At 44.0% G+C, this 16499-nt stretch overlaps 1 protein-coding gene across 3 annotated transcripts in view; it reads left to right on the top strand.

Moving 5' to 3' along the window:
• LOC130281672 (alpha-2-macroglobulin-like protein 1) overlaps window positions 1–16499 on the top strand; it is a 152088-nt gene that overhangs the window by 31253 nt on the left and 104336 nt on the right. For all 3 annotated transcript variants that reach the window (XR_008846075.1, XM_056529137.1, XM_056529136.1), the window contains 4 exons: window positions 10154–10337; window positions 12965–13127; window positions 13516–13568; window positions 13859–13879. Coding sequence is in view for 2 of the 3 variants with exons in the window: in XM_056529136.1 (XP_056385111.1) it covers window positions 10154–10337; window positions 12965–13127; window positions 13516–13568; window positions 13859–13879 (421 nt within the window). In the remaining variant the exon portion in view is untranslated. The remainder of the gene's footprint in view (window positions 1–10153; window positions 10338–12964; window positions 13128–13515; window positions 13569–13858; window positions 13880–16499) is intronic.

A 16499-nucleotide genomic window follows, 5' to 3' on the forward strand; every position in this document is an offset into this window, starting at 1 on the left:
AGTGGAATGACGTTGTTCATCCCGTAAAACTGGCAACTGACTAATAAGGTGGCTTCCTCAAAGGGTCTGAGCAAACCGCAGGTGTCAACTATGAGCTGCAACTGGTTCACATTGAAGTTACACAGGGGATTCCCCCTATCTGCTTGGATCATAAAGAAATTGGTGATGGCTTTTCTCTGTTCGTATAGTCGGTCCAACATATGGAGGGTGGAATTACAACATGTGGAATCAGACTATGTTGGGGGATGCTGTTCTGATACTGCAGCTCAAGGAGGGTGTGCTTTGCGATGTACGATTGGCTGAAGTGCATGCAAAGTTTCCTTCCCATTGTTAGGATGTTTTGCAGATGGGGGAAAAACTTCAGGAACCACTTGACAACCAGATTGAACACGCGTGCTATGCAGGGCGCCTGTCTCAGGCTTCCTTGTCGCAGTGCAGACAAGATGTTCTTCCCATTGTCGGTCACCATGGTTCCCATTTCCAGTTTTCGTGGAGTAATCCATGATTCAATTTCTTGATGATTGACTTTTAGCAGTTTCTCCCCTGTGTAACTCTGCTCGCCAAGGCAAACCATGTGAAGAACAGTGTGAAACCGCCAAACTGCTCTGCTTACATGGTATGCTGGAGGGGCACTGAGACTTGTCCGTGCAGTGGAGGCTGAGGACATGGTGGAGGATGAGGAGGCAGAGTCACACACTATCACAGGAGCAACGGCCTGAGAGCGTGGATGTGGAAGCGGCGTGACCTTTCCAAGTTGCTCTTGTGGCTGTGCAGGAACCACATTCACCCAGTGGGCCGTAAAGGACATGTATTGACTCTGACCGTAGTTACAGCTCTACACATCGGCGCTGCCATTCACTTTGGTACACACCGACAGGCTCAAGGACTGGCCCACCTTCTGTTCCACAAAATTGTGCAGGGCTGATACTGCCTTCTTCGCAAAGAAATGATGGCTTGGGACTCTCCACCTCGGCTCGGCATAAGCCATCAGTTCTCTGAAAGGTGCAGAGTACACCACTTGAAAAGAGAGGGACTACAGTACCAGCAACTTGGACAGGAGCACATTCAGCTTCTGCGCTGTTGGATGAGTGGATGCATTCTGTTGTCTCTTGGACATGGCTTCGCCGATGGATTGCTGGCAGAATGACTGACTCGAAGTAAGAGGAGCAGGAGCATCCGGAAAGACAGAAGATGGGTATGACACACAGCTCTCTTCGGCTGAGGTGGTGGAGACATGGCTGGCTGAAACTGGGAGCGGCGTTCCACTGGGTGATGCAGCAAGCTGGACCACACCATCGGAGACATGGTTCTCCTAGGCAGCTTTATGGTGACGCTGCAAATGTTGACGCAGGGCCATGGTGCAAACATTGGGACCCTGGCCACACTTCACCTTCTGCCAACACATTTTGCATGTGGCCAGGTTAACATCCTCCGGATACTTGATGAAAAACTGCCACACCGCCGAGTATTTCCCACCAACAGTCTTTACTGATTGACTGCTACTGCCGCCGACTCCAGGAACCCCTGTTCCACTACCTCCCGGGAAGGTAGGCTGCCATGCAGCAGATGGTCTACCCCGGGCAAATTTGGCTCCAGACTTTCCACTTGTGCCACCATGCTGACTGCCAACCATGCTACCACCTTGCTGGCTCAGCTGCTGGCTCAGGGGCAACCTGCGACCCTCTTCTCCTGATGATGATGAAGCCCCTTCTGCACCCGGCTCCCAAGTGCAATTGGCTTTATCATCATCGAGTTGTGTCTGCACGTCACTGATGTCCTCCTCAGGTTCCTCAACAGTGTCTGCTTCAGGAGCCTGAACGCCTCCCACGCCATTCTCCTCATCATTACTTCGCCGGCTAGCGGAGGAAGTGGTGGATGTCTCCTCCACTTCTTGGCTGGGCAGTAGCTGCTGACTGTCCTCTAGTAGATCGTCCTCACTAAATAGTGGAGCTGAACCCACAGCATAAGATACTTCTGTAGGAGAGGGAGCAGCATAGGACAGAGGCAATGGAAGGACAGGGACTGCTCCAGGGCCATGCCAATAGAGGGTTGTGTCTGAGGAACCCACCGATTGTTGACTGGGGGTATCAGATGTCACTTGTGATGAAGTGGATGACCGTGTTGACGGCAGATGGGTTGCTGGTTGAGACAGGACCGCTAGCTGATACCGGGAGCTCAGGCCTCTCGCTGCGACTCCTGCTGCCACTTGCCCCTAGTCTGCTGTGACCTCTGCCTGATGAATTTAGGCCTCTGCCCCTTCTCTGTTGTCAGGATTCGGCAGGCTGGAGGTGGATCCTCTGTGTCAGAGAGGGATTGGCGTGGACCGTGTCGGTGGACCGGTTCTAAGTTGCTACTGGTATTCACCAGAGCCTGCCGCAAAGCGGGATGGTCTTGCAGCGGCGGTAGCAACCAGGTCGTATCCACCAGCAACGGCTCAACCTCTCTGACTGCTGAGATAGGCGCGGTACAAGGGATTAGACAAGAGCAGGGTCGGACGTAGCAGAAGGTCAGGGCAGGCAGCAAGGATCGTAGTCAGCAACCGCAAGAGGTCTGGAACACTGGCTAGGGATACACAAGGGACGCTTTCACTGGCACAATGGCAACAAGATCCGGCAAGGGAGTGCAGGGGAAGTGAGGTAATATAGGGAAGTGCACAGGTGAACACACTAATTAAAAACCATGCGCCAATCAGTGGCGCACCGGCCCTTTAAATCGCAAACAACCGGCGCGCGCGCCCTAGGGAGCGGGGCCGCGCGCGCCGGGACAGCACAGACGGGGAGCGAGTCTGGTAAGCGGGTCGGGATGCGCACCGCGAGCGGGCGCGTCCCCCATCGCGAATCGCATCCCGGCTAGGGACATTATCGCAGCGCACCCGGTCAGCGCGTCTGACCGGGGCGCTGCGAACAGGAGAACGATGTGAGCGCTCCGGGGAGGAGTGGGGACCTGGAGCGCTCGGCGTAACATCTGTGCACGTCCTGGCACTTTTCTGCCTGACATACTTAGTGCGTATATGAGGAGAGTACAATATGCTCCACTATGCTTCAACCATATTTGTCTACAACACCAGCAGGTGTGTACTTTTGGCTGGCCTTTCACTGTATCTAGGCCCTTAAGACTTTAACAGGGACAAAATGGTACACCACTTAGATGTACATATATGGTATGCATTTATAAGAGGAGGACAATGCGCTCCAGTACGCTTAAAACCATATTTGTCTACAACACCAACAGGTGTGTACTTTTGCCTGGCCTTTCACAGTATCTAGGCCCTTAAGACTTTAACAGGAACAAAATGATACACCACTGAGATGTATGCACCAGTTATAGTTAATAGAGGACAATATGCTTTTAGTGCTCTGCTCACCCTAACTGGCTGACTGCTATTAGCTTTTCAGTTGTTGTACACACCAGTGCTGCAGCACACAGTTGCTGTGTACTACACCAAAAATTGCACTTTCTCTCTCAATCTCACGCCTTACCCTAGGCTGAATTTGGGCTTGAGGTGAATCGCTGCTGTAAAAAAAGCTTTTCTGTGCAACACACACAGCTCTCTGTCCCTCTCTGCAATAGAATGCTGATGTGACTGGGAGGTGAATCACTGCTGTAAATATGCTTTGATGTGCAACACACACTGCTGTCTGTCCCTCTCTCTCTCTGTAATAGAATGCTGAGGTTACTGACCGCAAGATGGCTGCCGATTATATAGGGCTATGACATCACAGGGGTGGCTGGCTGCTGATAGGCTGCATGCTGCATGTGATTCAGGGTCATCCCGCTTACCCGATTACATAGTACAATTGGTTGTGTAAAAAAAAAAAAGCCCTGTTATGGATCTGTGGATGAAATATTAAAGAGATAAGATTTTTAGAAGGCAAGGAGGAAAACACGAAAATGCAAAAATAAAGTTGGCTGTGTCCTTACATAGTTACATAGTTACATAGTTAGTATGGATGAAAAAAGACATACGTCCATCAAGTCCAACCAGAGTAAAGGGGTACTCCGCCCCTGGCATCTTATCCCCTATCCAAAGGATAGGGGATAAAATGTCAGATCGCCGTGGTCCCGCTGCTGGGGACCCTGGGGATCCCCGCTGCGGCACCCCGCCATCATTACTGCACAGAGCGAGTTCGCTCTGTGCGTAATGACGGGCGATACAGGGGCCGGAGCAGCGTGACGTCATGGCTCCACCCCTCATGACATCAAGGCCCGTCCCCTTAATGCAAGTCTATCGCAGGGGGCGTGATGACCGCCACGCCCCCTCCCATAGACTTGCATTTACGGGGGCGGGCCGTGATGTCACGAGGGGCGGAGCCGTGACGTAATGATGCTCCGGCCCCTGTATTGCCCGTCATTACGTGCAGAGCGAACTCGCTCTGCGCAGTAATGATAGCAGGGTGCTGCAGCAGTGATCCCCGAGGTCCCCAGCAGCGGGACCCCGGCGATCTGACATCTTATCCCCTATCCTTTGGATAGGGGATAAGATGTCTAGGGGCGGAGTACCCCTTTAAGGACAAAATTTGCAGTGTCCTTAAGGGGTACTCCGGCCCTAATGAATCTTATCCCCTATCCAAAGTATAGGGCATAAGATATGTCTGATTGCGGGTGTTCCGCCACTGTGGACCCCCGCAATCTGTCATTGCTCACCCACCTTTGTGAGCTCTCCGCAGTGCTGGAGGCTCCAAGTATGTAGCGTGATGACCACGGGGCCGGAGTATCGTGACGTCACGACTCTGCCCCGTGTGAGGTCCTGCCCCGCCCCCGCAAGTCTATGGGAGGGAGCGGGACGGCCTTGTGGAACAGTTGCTCGATCTCGAGCTGCAGCCTGCAAGTTCTGGACTGGTCTCCTCAAGAAGGTCGGTAGCACGTGAAGTAAAATAAATACAGAGAAAAAGTCTTTGCACTAGCGCTGCTCTCCAATGATCAGTTTCAGATGTCAGTCCAACGAGAGTGTGTATCAATTTAATTTTATTGACACTTATAAAATATATAAAACAACAAACAAATAACAGATGGACAGTGTGCAAGACGTGTTTTGGGAGCAAGTTCTCCCTTTTTTAATTGTATGCAATTGTCATTTTATGCAATTGAAAAAGGGAGAACTTGCTCCCAAAATGCGTCTTGCACATTGTCCATCTATTTGTTTGTTGTTTTATACATTTTATATGTAATATAACCTATAATGTTACTATCCAAAAACCTGGAAACATACCATAGGTATAACAACACCTACTATAATAATAACCGAAAATATGTTATACCAAACTGAATCATAAAATCTCACTTTATTGAAAATATTTATAAAACACACATATTATAAAATACATATAACATGGAATGTGGCTGGCAAGATATACATATGAAGAAATACAAGATATGAGGTGGTCAGTATAGTGAATCTACAATAAATATGCAAGTGAGGTGTAGGTAAGACACACTCACCAATATTGTGTCAATAAAATTAAATTGATACACACTCTTGTTGGACTGATATCCGAAACTGATCATTGGGGAGCAGCGCCAGTGCAAAGACCTTTATTCCAAACCATGAATTGACATGAAGGATGGAGTGAAAGCTTTTCTTCCCATGTCCAAGGACCAGGCCTTTTTGTCAGTCTTTTACACTCCAGTGGTCTTTAGTGAGAATATTAAAAATGCTAATTTTTACAGCGATTATCTGCACTTCGCGATTTTGCGAATATTTAGAATATAGCGATATATATATTCATAATGATGAATATTCGTATTTTTTTTCTTCACAGTACACATCACAACAATGATGTGTACTATGTTAAAAAAAAGTGATAGTTTGTGATAGATAGGGTAGGTTAGTTTAGCAGATCGGCTCTAGTGTAGGGTATAGTGTTAGTTAGTTGAAAGATATAATCGCGCATGAGTACTATACAAATTTTATTACGATTTTTGCATGGAAAAAAAAGTGAATGAACATAGCGAATTTCGCGAACATAAGACGAATATTCGTCCATGTATTCGCTAAATATTGCGAATTCGAATATGGCCCCTGCCGCTCATCACTACACTCCAGCAAAGTACTTCCCATTCTGAGACAGACTCCTGCCCCGTTGTAGCTGCATTGTTACATCTAAGCTACTATATAATTGTGCTATGAATTTCTTTGTTTGTTTTTCATGTACATTCACACTTTGAGAATGACATAATCAGATATGTATTTGTCACTAAATATTTTTGCATGAATAACATATGACTTTTGGCAGCATTCATATAAAGTATTTAGTTAAACAATAACCTCTTTACCCCATTAAAGGACACATAAAAGTAGGTGGAGATATAACATTAATAAATGCAGAGACATAATAGTAAATTCCAGTCAAGGTGAGCAGCCAAGACAGAATAATTCATACAAAGGGATCTGGATACGGATACACTGCTGGCATGCACAAAACTATAGTAGATAGTTAACAAGCTACCCATGAATACGAGAACCACAGTGACAGCGTAAAGGGGAGGAATCTGCTATATTTAAGGACTGCTAAAGTTCAGAATACGAAAACTTTCCTAATTTTCCATAAGATGTGGCTCCAGCTTCCGGTACTGACTTGCTGCTTCATCTTCTTAACCAATGGACAGAGTTCATCCATGTAAGCAAAGCTTTTATATTTTATTTAAACTATTGTTGAAATATTAAGGAGCAAAAGTAAGACTTTCTAAGACTAAAACTTTCCATTTACAAGGGTCACCAGCCTTTTTGATATACAACAAATAGTGTTGACCCACATGATATGTTTTAGAAAAATTTAAAGACCATAGCAATACAATTTCTTTAATTTTATGACTTGTCAGTTCATTGTGGACCATATGTGATCAGAATGTAAGCATTCATTTATATGGAGAATGGCCAACTCTCCATCTTGGAAGAGAATACTTGGAGATGCTACCCTTATGTATTGTGATTGAGGGGATCCTGGTGACATTAAGGGTTTCCTGGGATTCTTAAAACTTTATCTACCTTCTTGAACCTGCCTACTGCCACTATATGTCCCCGGCATACTTGTTTTCTCACTAAGCTTGTGAAAAGTGGTCTTCCATTAAAGCATGTTCTAGAATACTCATTTATATAAGCTTTTTAAAAAAAAATAGATCTGGTGTGGGTCTGGTCACTGGACCCCACACCATTCACTAGAACTGACTACCCCAATACTACCCCCCTCCTCTCCAGTCACACCAAAGTAACATTGGAGCCAACTGTGTGGCAGTCAGGGTCGGGGACTGGGGCATTTCTATCCCAGTGTTTGGGGTCCTAGCATTCAGACCCCCAATGATCTCTCAACGGATATGTGATAATGGTTTTGGCCCCTTAAAGGTTCTTCCACAAGTATATTTAAGTCAATTAAAAAAGTGAGGTCATAATTTCCAAGATAGTGTTCTTACAATTGGCTACTCAGGTCTGATCTCAGAAAGACATGACTGTACAATAAAGGTAAGGGGGGGGGGGGGGACAAGTTTTTACTCACATAAATCTTATACATAAGGGGACAATATATAAGGTTTCATGTAAGGCTATCACTCTCTACCGGGGCTTCCATCAGATATTTTGGGGCTCCTTAAACAGCTCAAGGCTGCCCCCCCCCCCCCACTCCTCCATCTCGTGGCCCGCCTGCTATCTTACCCATCGCCTATGAAAAAAATATTTCAAAACATAGATCACTATACATATTACTATTGTACTGTTACTGACCAAGTCCTGTATCCTAACACCAATATTACCACTAATATCAGTAAACAAAGGAGAAAATTACTGCCACACGATGACCCCTACCATCATCACCATATAGTGACTGTACAAAAACCACTGAACATAAAGCAATATCCACATACAAAGCTCACATAGTGGTGACCCCTGCTCTGCAGACCATATAAATAATTACAGCACATTTACATGTAGTTAACTCACAAGAGGTATCGTCTTGGAGTCATTCTCTTGTCTTTTCTTTTCTATCTGGCTCAAACCGCCATAAATTCTTCTTCGAACCATGACTCGTCTCCACATAATTTGTCAGATAACAAACATATAATGCTCCACACTTTTTAAGCACATTCCCCACTTGTTTTCTACCCTCAGAACCCTAAATGATGCCATTCTAGGTGCACTGCATAAAATGAGGGAGTAGGTGAGCGTGTTGGGGGGGAAAGAGTATTGGCCCTACTAGGTAGGTAGTAAATAATGCCCCAGAAATTCTCCCAGGTAGGTTATGCCCCTAGTAGGTAGGCATTAGGTAATGCCTCCAGTAGGTAAGCAGTAGGTAATGTCCCCAGGTAGGTTGTAGGTGATGCTCCCAGTAGGTAGTAGGTAATGCTGCCAGGTAGGTCATAGGTAATGCCTCCAGTAGTTATGTAATAGGTAATGTCCCAGTAGGTAGTGCCTCCAGTAGGTAGTACCCCCTGAAAGGTTATGCTCCCAGGAAGGTATGGTCCCCAGTAGGTTGTGGCTGTACTTGTAAACGCTGTGCTGAGTTTAAAGGACCCACAGACTTGGGGTTAGCGGCTTGTGGCAGGCCTTCTTTTTGGCCTGGCCCAATGTCTAAGTAGGCTAAATATAAATTTTAAAAAATTAAGTGCTGGCAGCTGCAAACCGACCCTCAGGCCTGGGCCCTCGGGCAGTGCACTGTCTACCCCTGGATTTAAGATAGATATATATGAGCTAGATAGACAGACAGATAGATAGATAGATAGATAGATAGATAGGAGATGCATAAATAGATAGATATGAGAGATAGATAGATAGATGTATAGATAGCAGAATCACAGGGGGAGCAGCACAACCTCAGATCCAAATAACAGGTGCAGATGAGTGCAAGCAGACCATATACTAGTCCCAGTCGCAGACCAGAAGGTGCATAGAAATCCACAAAAAGTGGTCCAGCAGGGCACCATTGTAATAAACAAGCTGTGTCTTTATTCAGCCAATGTGCAAAAAGCAGTGCAACGTTTCAATGGCCTCATGCCATCTTTCTCAAGCATGCTTGAGAAAGATGGCGTGCGGCCATTGAAATGTCGCATTGCTTTTTGCACATTGGCTAAATAAAGACACAGCCTGTTTATTACAATGGTGCCCTGCTGGACCACTTTTTGTGGATTTCTAGATAAATATGAGATAGATAGATAGATAGAGAGCTAGAAATAAATAGATCAGTGTTCCCTAAGCAGGGTGCCTTCAGCTGTTGCAACACTACAACTTGCAGCATGCCCACACAGCCAAAGGCATGCTGGAAATTTTAGTTTTGCAACAGCTGGGGGGCACCTTGCTTGGAAAACACTGAAATAGCGCCCATTTTTCTCTCACTGACCCCCAAACTGCAACCTGCCCCCTCCCCCCCAGAAACATACTTACCCAGATTGGCGGCATCCTCGATGGGCAGGGGAAGTTTTCATCCAACCAGAGGCGCAGGCGGGTGTCAGACTCTGTGGTGGAGCAGGAAATAAAGCACACACCTGCTCCACCTAAAGCACACACCAGCTCCACCAGGACTGCATGGCAGGGGAACATGAGGGGTAGGGGGGGGGGGGTTGTCCCTCTCTGCTTTCTTCCCAGACAGTCAGTGTGGCCGCGACCCATGTGCTGAATTTAAAGGGCCTGCAGTGTTAAAAAAAAAAGATGCTTCTCAGACTTGGTTGGTGCCTAAATGCCTGACCGTCAGTCCGTACCTGGGAGAAGGGACCACTGTTAAATAGCAGTCTCCTGCTTCATTGCTGAGGGGCTGCTGCATGGGGGTCCAGTAGGATACTGGCTGGCGGCCCTGCTCTCTACAGAATGCACTATATTAGAAAACTAGATTGTGGTTTGTACTAGATTGTGGCTGTGTCTATGCATTAGCTGAGAATACCTTTTAAGCTACTATGTTTATACTGCTTAAGGTCTGCGGGCAGGTGCATGTGTGCAAGGCAGAACCCGACAGGTTAACAAAGTCCATTGCTACAAAACAGTAGTAGGTTATTAAATAAAATTCTGGCAGAGAAAGGAAGAGACAGGGTGGCACCAGCTATAGCCTGAGGACTGAGCCAAACAGGGAAATTGACTAAAAGGATGAATGAAATGATGAATTTAACAATAGTATGGAAGGACCCAAGGGGAAGGTAAATAAACTGAACTATCAATGTGTTCTATTGTATTACACAGAAGTTACCTTCTACTGGTTCCAGCTGAGGTTAACTTTCCCTCCAACGAAACAGCTTGTGTGGATGTGCATGGAGCTCAAGAGACTCTTAGGGTCACTGTCACCTTACAGTACGGAATAGAGGACAAAATCATATTCCAAGAGATGATGACAGAATCACAATTATTCAAATGTATACAATTTCAGGTAAGTATGCAATATCTCAGTAACTACTCATCAAATTTGGGTTGGCTGAAAACATCATTGTTAAGTTGCACCCCATATACAAAGAAGTAATTCCTAATGTTTCAAACCCAAATGCCAACTACTTAATTACATGGTATTAATGTATCCCAAAGATTATGACCATACAGCGTACTGCGCTTTATAAAAACAAAGCATCAGGACACAACATCAGGATAAATAGCCCTTGTGACATGGCCTAGGAGTTAGGCAATAGACAATGTAGAATTGATATTTAGTAATCCATGTGTCAAAAGATAGTATTATTGGACAGACAAATAGAGTCATTTTCCTAAAACCTCCACGACTTGGGGACAAGTTCTACCATCCTCTGTTAAAAACAATCATACGTTCACTTTGTTCAGCAAGATAATCCCTCCTACAACCGTATATACTCTAAGTTCCCTTCCTTTGATGTATTTTTCCTGTGCATTCTAATAAAGAGGGAACAACAGGAACCTCTGTAGGTTTAAGATATAATTTCTATGGAAATCATAGCAAAGTTGACTATTCGACGGTATGTGAGCTAGGTAAGTGTTTTAGGACGTATATTTTAAATAAATCCCTTACATAGTCTTCATTGCTTTACATTAAATGTCTTAGTTAAAAAAAAGTTGTGAAATATCTAGAACATAAGAAGCCCCCTTAATCCAACCCAAAGAAAGCATGCTGGCCACTGTTCACTCAGTCAGGGAAACAAGTATGGAACACAAGGATGGGTGGATAACTGAGTGGCCCTAGTTGTTTTCACAGATGATGGCATGGTATCTTCAATTGTATTAAACATATTGAATATTTCATGTTTAAGCTTTTTATGACTCATTATTATTCAGCTTCTCATATTCGTACATGTTAACCTCTTAAAGACATTGGACTTGAATGTACGTCCTGGTGCTTAACGCACCAGGACTTACATTTCATTCCAACTACGAAGCTTCATAAACTGTGAGTGACGGCTGCTATCAGTAGCTTCCACTCACAGTCAATGGCAGACAATTGCGATCACGCCATTATCAGTCATTAACCCCTTAAGTGCCATGCTCAAAGGCGATCATGGCACTTAAGAGGCAAAATTACTGTACCCTAACTGATTGGTGCCCCTGTAACATGTATGTGATGGTCCAATAGGTTTGAATGTCTGGTGAAGGTTCACACGAGTCTGATCGCTGATAACACTAACGAGTACAGTGGTCCCTCAACATATGATGGTAATTCATTCCAAATGAACCATCGTTAGTTGAAACCATCGTATGTTGAGGGATCTGTGCAATGTAAAGTATGGGAAGTTATACTCACCTGTCCCCGCCGCTTCAGACCGTCACCACTGCCCTGGATGTCCCCTCCATCGCTGTCGCCGCGTCCCCGGGTTGTCCCCGCCGCTCCGGACCCTCTCTGCTGCCTGGGATTGTCGCTCTTCATCGCCATCATTGGATGACGGTACGACGTGCGCGGCGACGTGATGACGGCGAAGGAGAGCGACGGCGATGCAGTGGAGCCCAAAGAGGACGGCCAGGAACGTCGGGGACAGGTGAGTGTCCATCACTGGACCACACAGGGCACCTTAAACGGCTATCCGGTGGCAGCTGAAGCAGTCTGCGCTGTCAGATAGCCGTTTATGCGATGGCCCCGACATACAAAAGCATCGTATGTTGACGCTGCCTTCAACATGCGATGGCCTCTGAGAGGCCATCGTATGTTGAAATTATTGTATGTCGGGGCTATCGTAGGTCGGGGGATCACTGTAATTACATGCAATAACATAGCATTATTCAGTGTTATAAATCTAAAGATTGCAGTTAATAGTCCCCTATGGGGAAGTAAAATAATAATATTTTAGCATATCATCAACATTAAAATCACCCCTCATTTTGCATTTTCCAAAAAAAAAAAATTTAAAACACATTTGGTATCAAAATGTCTAAACTATTAAAACATGATGTTGATGAATAACATCACATCACAATCCAATAACAATTAAATAAAAAGTGATCAAAAAGAAATGTATGCACACCGGGATAAAAAAAAAAAAAAACTACAAATCACGATGCAAAAAATTAGCCATCATATAGCCCCATATGAAAAAAAAAAAAACTAGTGGTCAGAATACGGCAATTTAAAACCTTCTTATTTTGTTTAAAAAGTTAGCCTTTTTAAAAATAGTACAATAATAGAAAAGCATGTAAACATGACCATTGTTTTAATTGTATTGACCCTCAGAATAGAAGATAACATGTCCATTCTACCGTAGAGTGCACTGTGTATAAACAAAAACCCCAAAAAGTTACTAAATTGCGGTTTTCTTTTTAATTTCCCCCTACAAATAATATTGTTTTCGTTTCACCGTAGATTTTGATGGTGAAATGAAAAGTGTCATTACAAAGAACAATTGGTCATGCAAAAAACAAGCCCTCATATGGGTCTGTGGATGGAAAAAGTAAAGAGTGGCTCTTAGAAGGAGAGGAGGAAAAAATGAAAAAGCAAAAATTTTAATTGGTTGTGTCCGAAAGCTAAAATGGGCCCGACCCAAGGGTTAATTGTTTGGCTTCAGTTCTTGATAATGCTTACCATGAAATCCTATTTCTTTTATGCAGACACCTCCTCCAGAAGGAGGCGTAGAAGAAGTCCTGACTGTTCATATCTCTCTTGTGGGCTCAAGCATGCAGGTTTCGAACAGTAAAAACATTTTGGTCCGCTCTGTAGGCTTCGCAACACTCATTCAGACTGACAAGCCTATATACAAGCGTGGACAAACTGGTGAGTAGTGGAGTAGTTATATGTGAGTACATGATAAACATCACTTCCACGTCCCCCCCTTGGTTGTTATAGCTGACGCCTAATCAGCACTGTCCATAAAGTATCAAGACCCAAGTGAAATGTGGAGCATCTTCACCCCAGTGCAAAAACTTTTACAGGGCTCCCCATCTAATGTAATTTATTATACTGGTGTGTTTTATGTGACAAAGGAGCTTTTGAACCCCCACAGGCCCCAGAGCCCTCGTACATCTGCATCATCTGCATTTCCTATAGCTATGCCCAGTATTATGAAACATTTTAAAAGCTAAATTATATATAATACAATCTGTACTAAAGGCCTGTGGACATCAAATAACATGCGAAATATGATCATATGTTCCTTTTTCAGTGAATTTACGAATCCTGACTTTTAATAGAGACTTCTTGGCTGTTGAGGACATTGTAAGTAAAATCATCCATGCCCAGCACATTTACTTGTCCTATTTAATTTCATCAGTCACACAAACCCTCCAAGATTCCAATACCAAAGTCTACAATGATCCTCACTTAAATAAAGCTTTAAGTGAATATAATTATACTCTTAAAACATTGTCAGCTATAGGTATAAGTGCCCAGGTGACTGATGGAAGACATGAGTAGAATGAGTTTGGTACCTTCAGATGTATCTAGAAAGATATCTTACTAAAGATAAACAAATTATATTTTCTATTTTTCTTTTTCTCTTTCTTTAGTGCCCTATAGTGGAGTTACAGGTGAGTATGTGTTAATACTGCAATGGATAATGTTCTGTATTTTAGAATGATTGTCTGCCCTGTGATAATACCATTTGTATAACATATATATATATATATATATATATATATATATTATTTATTATTATTTTCATCATAGGTATACCTCAACTATGAGAGACATAATGAGAAAAAAATCCATAAAATCACATTGTTTGATTTTTAAAGAATTTATTTGCAAATTATGGTGGAAAATAAGTATTTGGGCAATAACAAAAGTTCATCTCAATACTTTGTTATATAGCTTTTGTTGGCAAAGACAGAGGTCAAAAGTTTTCTGTAAGTCTTCACAAGGTTTTCACACACTTTTGCTGGTATTTTGGCCCATTCCTCCATGCAGATCTCCTCAAGAGCAGTGATGTTTTGGGGCTGCCGCTGGGCAACACGGACGGTTTTCTATGGGGTTGAGATCTGGAGACTAGCTAGGCCACTCCAGAACCTTGAAAGGCTTGTTACGAAGCCACTCCGTTGTCCAGGCAGTGTTTTTGGGATCATTGTCATGCTAAAAGACTCAGCCACGTTTCATATTCAATGCCCTTGCTGATAGAAGGAGGTTTTCACTAAAAATCTCACGATACATGGCCCCATTCATTATTTCCTTTACATGGATCAGTCATTCTGGTCCTTTTTTGCTGAAAAGGAGCCCCAAAACATGATGTTTCCACCCCTATGCTTCACAGTAGGTATGATGTTCATTGAATACAACTCAGCATTCTTTCACCTCCAAACACGACGAGTTGAGTTTTCATAAAAATGTTTTACTTTGGTTTCATCTGACCATATGACATTCTCCAAATCCTCTTCTGGATCATCCAAATGCTCTCTAGCAAACTTCTTACAGGCCCGGACATGTACTGGCTTAAGCATGGGGACACGTCTGACACTGCATGATTTGAGTCCCTGGCGGCGTAGTGTGTTACTGATGGTAGGCTTTGTTACTTTGGTCCCAGCTCTCTGCAGGTCATTCACTAGGTCCCCCCCCCCCCCCCCATGTGGTTCCTGGATTTTTGCTCACCTTTCTTGTGATCATTTTGACACCAGGGGTTGAGATCTTGGGTGGAGCCCCAGATCAAGGGAGATTATCAGTGGTCTTGTATGTCTTACATTTTCTAATAATTGCTCCCACAGGTGATTTCTTCACACCAAGCTGCTTGTCTATTGCACATTCAGTCTTCCCAGCCTGGTGTAGGTCTACAATTTTGTTTCTGGTATCCTTTGACAGCTCTTTGGTCTTGGCTAGGTATGAGCAAATCAAAGCTGACAAATCCAAATTCGTTACAAATTTCAGGAAATATTTTATTTGCAACTAATGCGAATATTGCCTTGATTCTCTTAATTAAACTCCATTTAGTGCGGTCCAGGTTCCAGGGCATCTAAAATGGTGGATCCACATGTGAGGACTTGGGGCAAGGAATCCTGGGAAGGCGGGAACAAGGGTAGACGGGATGACCCTGAATCACATGCAGCATACAGCCTATCAGCAGCCAGCCACCCCTGTGATGTCACAGGCCTATATAATCGGCAGCCATCTTGCGGCCAGTCACTTCAGCCTTTTATTGCAGAGAGAGAGAGAGGGACAGACAGCGCTGTGTGTTGCACAGAAAATCTTTTTTCCAGCAGCAATTCACCTCCCAATCACATCAGCATTCTGTTGCATAGAGAGAGGGACAGAGAGCAGTGTGTGTTGCACAGAAAAGCTTTTTTACAGCAGCAATTCACCTCAAATACTGTTTTAAGCATAGTTGAGCATATTGTCCTCCCCTCATAAGTGCATACCACATACGTACATCTCAGTGGTGTACTATTTTGTTCCTGTTAAAGTCTTAATGGCCTAGACACTGTGAAAGGCCAGCCAAAAGTACACACCTGCTGGTGTTGTAGACAAATACTGTTTTAAAGGGGTATTCCAGGCCAAAACTTTTTTTTACATATCAACTGGCTCCAGAAAGTTAAACAGATTTGTAAATTACTTCTATTAAAAAATCTTAATCCTTCCAATAGTTATTAGCTTCTGAAGTTGAGTTGTGGTTTTCTGTCTAACTACTCTCTGATTACTCACGTCCCGGGAGCTGTGCAGTTCCTATGGGGATATTCTCCCATCATGCACAGCTCCTGGAATGTGACATCATCATTGAGCAGTTAGACAGAAAACTTCAGAAGCTAATAACTATAAGAAGTATTAAGATTTTTTAATAGAAGTAATTTACAAATCTGTTTAACTTTCCGGAGCCAGTTGATATATATAAAAAAAGGTTTCGCCTGGAATACCCCTTTAAGCATACTGGAGTGCATTGTCCTCCCCTCATAAGTGCATACCACCTACGTACATCTAAGTGGTGTACTATTTTGTTCCTGTTAAAGTCTTAAGGGCCTAGATACTGTGAAAGGCCACCCAAAAGTACACACCGGCTCGTGTTGTAGACAAATACTGTTTAAACGTACTGGAGCGCATTGTCCTCAGAGTTCCCCTCACTAAGGTTTATGAAATGGACTGTTGCAGAAATTTCTACATCTGAAACTGCCCCCCTTTTAAAACCACCCTCGATGACCTTGTCACATATAATACTACCTTTTCTTTTAT

Source organism: Hyla sarda, chromosome 7, assembly GCF_029499605.1.
Source record: "Hyla sarda isolate aHylSar1 chromosome 7, aHylSar1.hap1, whole genome shotgun sequence".
Classification (NCBI taxonomy): domain Eukaryota; kingdom Metazoa; phylum Chordata; class Amphibia; order Anura; family Hylidae; genus Hyla; species Hyla sarda.